This window comes from Nannochloropsis gaditana, assembly GCF_000240725.1.
Source record: "Nannochloropsis gaditana CCMP526 unplaced genomic scaffold scaffold010, whole genome shotgun sequence".
NCBI lineage: Eukaryota > Eustigmatophyceae > Eustigmatales > Monodopsidaceae > Microchloropsis > Microchloropsis gaditana.
The window spans coordinates 81,905-87,338 of record NW_005803943.1 but is presented as its reverse complement, the minus strand read 5'-3'; the positions used below and the strand labels follow the sequence as shown (position 1 = coordinate 87,338).

At 50.9% G+C, this 5,434-nt stretch overlaps 2 protein-coding genes across 2 annotated transcripts; one reads left to right on the top strand and one right to left on the bottom strand.

Annotated features, from left to right (window-relative positions):
* NGA_2119900 (uncharacterized protein) lies at positions 1–651 on the bottom strand. The gene has a single exon (XM_005856296.1). It carries the CDS (start codon positions 565–567, stop codon positions 97–99), a length of 471 nt encoding a protein of 156 aa, XP_005856358.1. The 5' UTR covers positions 568–651; the 3' UTR covers positions 1–96.
* A 3,511-nt stretch (positions 652–4,162) lies between these two features.
* Positions 4,163–5,076, top strand: NGA_2095600 (protein farnesyltransferase subunit beta; the record flags this gene model as incomplete). Its single annotated transcript, XM_005856294.1, has 3 exons — positions 4,163–4,187; positions 4,283–4,339; positions 4,563–5,076. Coding segments are annotated over 3 exons (547 nt in total), but the record flags the coding sequence as incomplete, so codon positions are not given.
* Between the last annotated feature and the right edge of the window lie 358 nt (positions 5,077–5,434).

The window sequence follows — 5,434 nt, the reverse complement described above, 5'->3', positions numbered from 1 at the left end:
GTCATGAAAAAGCAATGGACAAAAAACTAGGTACGGAGTGCTCTCTCGTTGCGAACATACACGACTTTCTGCGTATATAATCGCGCCACGCCTGCTTCACCTTTTTGGGCCTTTCCCAACAACTACGTTTGTCGCCACCTCCAATACTGAGACCGCCTGGTTATGCTCCTCGTCGTATTCTGTGTAGTCTCCGTCAACCAGGTTCGCCGCCTCAAAACGAGTCCCTCCCTCTGATACAACCACAAAGTCATCCCGAACTCGCCAAGCCTCCACATCCACGCCTCGGGCCTCTATACGCGCTACTGTTTGAAAAGCTCCGCTGTCGCTTGTTGTGTACGGAGCTGTTTCCAGGATAGTCAAGTTGGCGGGTTTTGTCATGCCAGGCAACTTGATTTGCATGTGACAGGTTCCGCGGCTGTCTGCCATTGCCACAGACTCGGACATGTCGATGAATACACCTCGTTTGCATTCTCCATCTTTGCTCAAGTCCACGCAGTAGCGCCCTGTTGTTTCGATTCTTGAAACCCCTTCAAGTTCAGCCTTGAGTTGTAAGGCGAATACGGGCATGTATGAGATGGAAGTAATGGAGTGCACACGTATGGTAATATTTCTTGATTTCAGTTTGCAGTCTGAGTTCTACCGCCTCCTGTTCAGACAAGGAAAAAAATGATGAGTTGAATGAAAAATGCTTCGAATACCGGGTATATGCATATCTGGGGGATATCGGGGCTGCTTGGAATGCTTGGAGGACAGGGAAGGCCTGAGGTAGCTAAAGGGGAAATTATTTGCGAGCTTGTCTCTCAAAGTGCGACAACTCTGCTGCAGCTGGCAGAGCAAATCTCAAGCTATTATGAAAGAGAAAAACCTTAGCGAAAGTGTGCGAGTAAGGCAATCTAGAAGTCGATCAGGACGTGGCGCTGGAGCGATGATACTTAACCGGAATAGCGGGCCCCTGAACTGCCGGCACGCTCTCAGTTTTCACAGTTTCTAATTCAAATATAATCGAATCACGCTTCAGGCGCACACGCCATTGAAATCTTTCCAGCGTTCTTCCAGGAGCTCGTCATTTTCCGGGGAGTGCATTATGGACGGTTCGGGCAGGGACCACATGCATGCCGCCATCCAAGAAGACCAAAGAGAGCATCCGCAGTGCTCCTACTCTACAGTGCGCTCCCATTTCTCTTCCTTTCTCAATGGGAGTAGTAAGGCCGAGACATTAACAAAAATTATTCGCAATTGCCAAGGTGTGTTTAACGAACATCATCCCGGGGGGCGGCGCGCGTGTAATGTACTGAAGAGCGATGAGTGTATGAGGAGCATATGAGAACACATGTTGCGTTAGTATTCCCGTAACAGAGAAGTTTGAATGTCACTCTTTCCATCACACGGCGCAGGAGAAGCACCTGTGGAGATATACAGGCACAAGCAGGAAAGCGATGAGGCCTCGGAGCGCGGAGAGGGGCTTTTCCGCGAGTACCCACACCAACGTGGTCTCATGCCCCCATTGCCATGGCCCGGTGTGGGATCTGAGGGCAGTGTAAGAGGCGATGTAGAGCATGAGGACAGGTTGGGGCCTCGGGGCTCGGGAGCGGAGGGCGTTTTGGCGCACATCTTCGGGCACATGCTGGATGGAGCTTTGCAAAACTTTAGTGGCGGGCGCTGGGATGGTAATAGTGCATTCGGAGATCTGTTGGGCAAGGTTTTGCCCCCCCTTTTTCCTCCCTCGCACTACGATGAAGGCTGCCAGCGGCAAGAACCATATCGCGTCCCGCGACCCCCCCATCTCTTCCCCCGGGGCCGCCACCAAGGGGGTTCGGCGAGCGACGAGAAGGGCGACGTGACAGAGATTTAGAGGGGCACAGCCATGTTCTTGACAATGCTTGGCAAAGGCGTGGGTGGATTGATTTGTTGCAGATGGCTCCCTAACCCCGGGATTATGTATCAAACGAAGAGGATGATGTACAAACGCGGGTACCATAATTGCTCGCTGGTACGGCTGTTACCCATTGCTTACGACAGTGCTTCTGTACATCTCTCATTCACATGAATCTTTCTTTTCTGGCCCTAAACTTACGACGGAGTCCCCTCTCCACCCTCGCGGACCTCCTCCACGTCCACCACCGCCCTCCTACCAATGTCCTCTGGCCTCGGCTGGAAAGAGGGTTGAACAGAAGGCGCCGCTCCTCTCGTCCAGCCTTGCGCGCCCTCCCCCGCCCCGGTTTGCGTGAAGTCTCGTAGGATCGCCAGGATTTTCTGCATCTCGTCTGAGGTGTCCTCGGGAAGGGAGCAAGGCCCTAGCCGCAGTCGAGCCACGTAGTCCGCTCCCTCTTCCAGGTATGCCGCGAACTCTTCAATTACGCGGCTGTTGCGGAGCTCAGTTCGCAGCACTCGCTCACGATCGTCTCGAGAGTGGAGCCGGAGGAGCAGGGCCAAGAGCCGGACGAAGGGCGTCTCCCGTGTCCTGACCTCGGCCTCCACCCTCTTCTGCAGGGTCTCCAAGACGGCTTGGGTCAGTGTTTTCTCGTCGGGCGACATGGACCGGAGCCGACGGAGCATGTCTTCCAGCGCCTCCTGCACGGGCTCCACCAACACGCCATTCTCGTACGTGAGCAGCTCGAAGACCCGCTCGTCCATGGCCTCCGTGCTCTCAGTCGCTGCCTCTAACAGCCCTTCGATCCATTGCCGTGCAAGGCGCTGCTGCTCTGAGTATTTCAAGCTCGCCAAAAAGGAGCGTGAGTGCTCAAGTCGACGACGAAACTTGCTCTCGGGCCGACCGAGGGAGGGAACGAGGGGTGTGCCGTCCAAGCGAAGATCTTGTTCAAGGCGCTTGTCGATGGCGTACTCGAAAACAGAACTCTATTGCGATATAAAAATTGTGTGTCAGTGACAATCGTATGTTGTGCTGATGAGGTGCCAGGAAGCCATCAATACATGCTACTTTCCCTTTCTCTAAAGACGTCTGGTCTCGAACTTTATGCCTCGCCTCGTTCATCGATCAATCGCAAGGTCAAGTCCTCTTTCCATATGTCTCAACGGAGGAAATTATATCACCTCTTCACCAGCTCTCACCTTCAACAGCAATGGCAGCAATTCAAATATTTCTTCAGGCGGCCACAAATCGATTTTCCTGGTAAGCATGCCGTCTATTTTAGTTTCCACCAGGGTAGCTTCTTCAGTAGTATATTGCAGTGGCTCAGAAATGGTGAGATTGCCCTCGTTTCCCATAGAATCGCTGCTTTTGCTCTGAGCGAAATCAGGCGTGGTCTCTCGTCCACTGGCGGTCCCCATCTCAGTTGACACAAGGAACCGACGTCCACCGAGCCCAGTCTCATCGGATGCAGCAGTCCGTGGCACCCTCATAGGTAATCTTATCAGGCCCAGCAGGCTCGAATGACGTGAGGTAGCTTGAGAAACGGATAGTAGTGGCAAGAATGCTTGAGCATTGCATGGAGGAATGTATACGCGTTTGACGTATGATAAAGGCAGCCGGAAGGATCTGGTGGACGTGATATCTTTTGACAGTAAAATGACAGCCACTAGCAGTATCGAACTCTTTCCAGATATAGAGCACATGAATGAAGAAGCTGCGTGGTGATGAGATAGAGAGAGATTGAAGTCATGAGTGAGACGATTCCCGGCAACAGCATCATCTCGTAAAGAAGAATTTCTTCGGACCTCTCGAGGGGTCATAGGCATCCTCGTGACGATCTTTCTTACAACGGTAAAACAGGACTTCGCCAAGCCCAGGCTTTTTGATTTTTTTTGGGGACTCGTAGGTTACGAGTCGTAGCGGTGCGTTGCCCTTGCCCTACTACTAGTAGTCGGTCTCGCTCGCCAAGACCTGTCGATTTTTCTTTTTCAACAGCAACCAGCGTGCCAGCGCGCGACCTTCATGTGAAACACTAGGTAAAGGGTACAACAACGGCGAAGAACTCGAAAGAGGTTGAGATTTGTACCATCGAAAATCAGGTGCCATGAAGCTCGGGCAATGGTAGGCGTTCCTGGTCAAGGGAGCGACACTACCTGAGTGCCGGTGCGTCCTCAAAAGAAGTTTGTTGAACTTTATAATGACAACTATTCCAAACCATACTCGATTCTTTTGAAGGAAACTTATTATGACCAGTCTGCCATGCGCCTCCCGTCCTCTATCACGTGTGGTTGGAAAGACACGGACCGAAGAAGAGCAGGTGAGGGCAAGCTGGAGGTTAGGAAACAACATAATACATAGTGAAGTATGCATGGGTATGCGTCCTAAAATGCACACCTATTTTCGTATATATAGGCAGAATGTGAGGCTTCTTGCACCTCTCTTTTGAATTCATGGTGTAATCTCGACCAGGTGAGTGTACGGTCGAGTGTCTATCGACTTTCAAGTATTTTTACACATACGGCAGAACTCCAGCAAGAATACGCATCTAGCTGTCAGACCGTGGCAAGATTGACAATTCTAAGTGCCTCGCGTAATTTTTGCTGTTTACAACAACTAAGTTCACATCGAACACGCCCTAACAACCCCAAAACTTGTTATCATACCTGTCATTATCTGATTCATTATTTGTTAGTCTTCACGCGGAAAGCTTCAAGCCTCTGGTCTATTCAATGATAGCGGGGACATACGCCTTCTTCGGGAAAGACATGTCGCGTATCTTATGAAGGGACTTACACACTTAGGGCCTGGCTTTATCTGTCTTGACGCGAGCCGACCATGGCTGTGTTATTGGATTCTCCACTCTCTCGATCTACTGCGGGGCCTTGAGTCGAGGAGTCATTCGATTTTTCGCGCTGATTTAGCTCGGAAAGTCACAATTACAATGAACTCATGCCAAAACTCCGGGGGAGGCTTCGGTGGCGGACCTTATCAGATATCGCATTGCGCTCCAACATATGCGGCAGTGCTTGCCTTACTCATACTCGGTACGGAAGAGGCCTATAAGACTATAGATCGCCCGGCGCTTTATAAGTGGTTTCTTGCACGAAAACATTTGTCAGGTGGTTTTTGTATGCACGATGACGGGTACGTCGATTAAAATTTGAAGCGTTTTTGGGTTGTCCAAGGCAGCGCTGGAAACAGAAGCTGTCTGCATGGCTCTTCTCCTTGCAAGAGACTTGGACGAAAAAGGGTTGTGTGGGCATTGTAGCATCTTGCAATAACAACATGGAAATACTTCTTGATGTATGAACAATTTCCCCCAATTGAAAAATACTACTGAACTTTGACGTGACTGGACCCTTTCGCGTTTCTATTTACTGCGATGTAAAATTTGATCTGCTGCTGTCCGCTTATCATGCTGCACAGGGAAGTTGACGTTCGGGGCACGTATACAGTCATTTCGATAGCTTCGATGCTGAATATGTTGACCCCCCAGCTAGCTGCGGGCGTTGTCGAATACCTCCTCTCCTGTCAAACATATGAGGGTGGCTTTGGAGGGGAAAC

What these genes read in the sequence shown, in the direction of transcription:
- NGA_2119900 (XM_005856296.1), bottom strand. Translation starts at nt 567, where the DNA reads ATGCCCGTATTCGCCTTACAACTCAAGGCTGAACTTGAAGGGGTTTCA.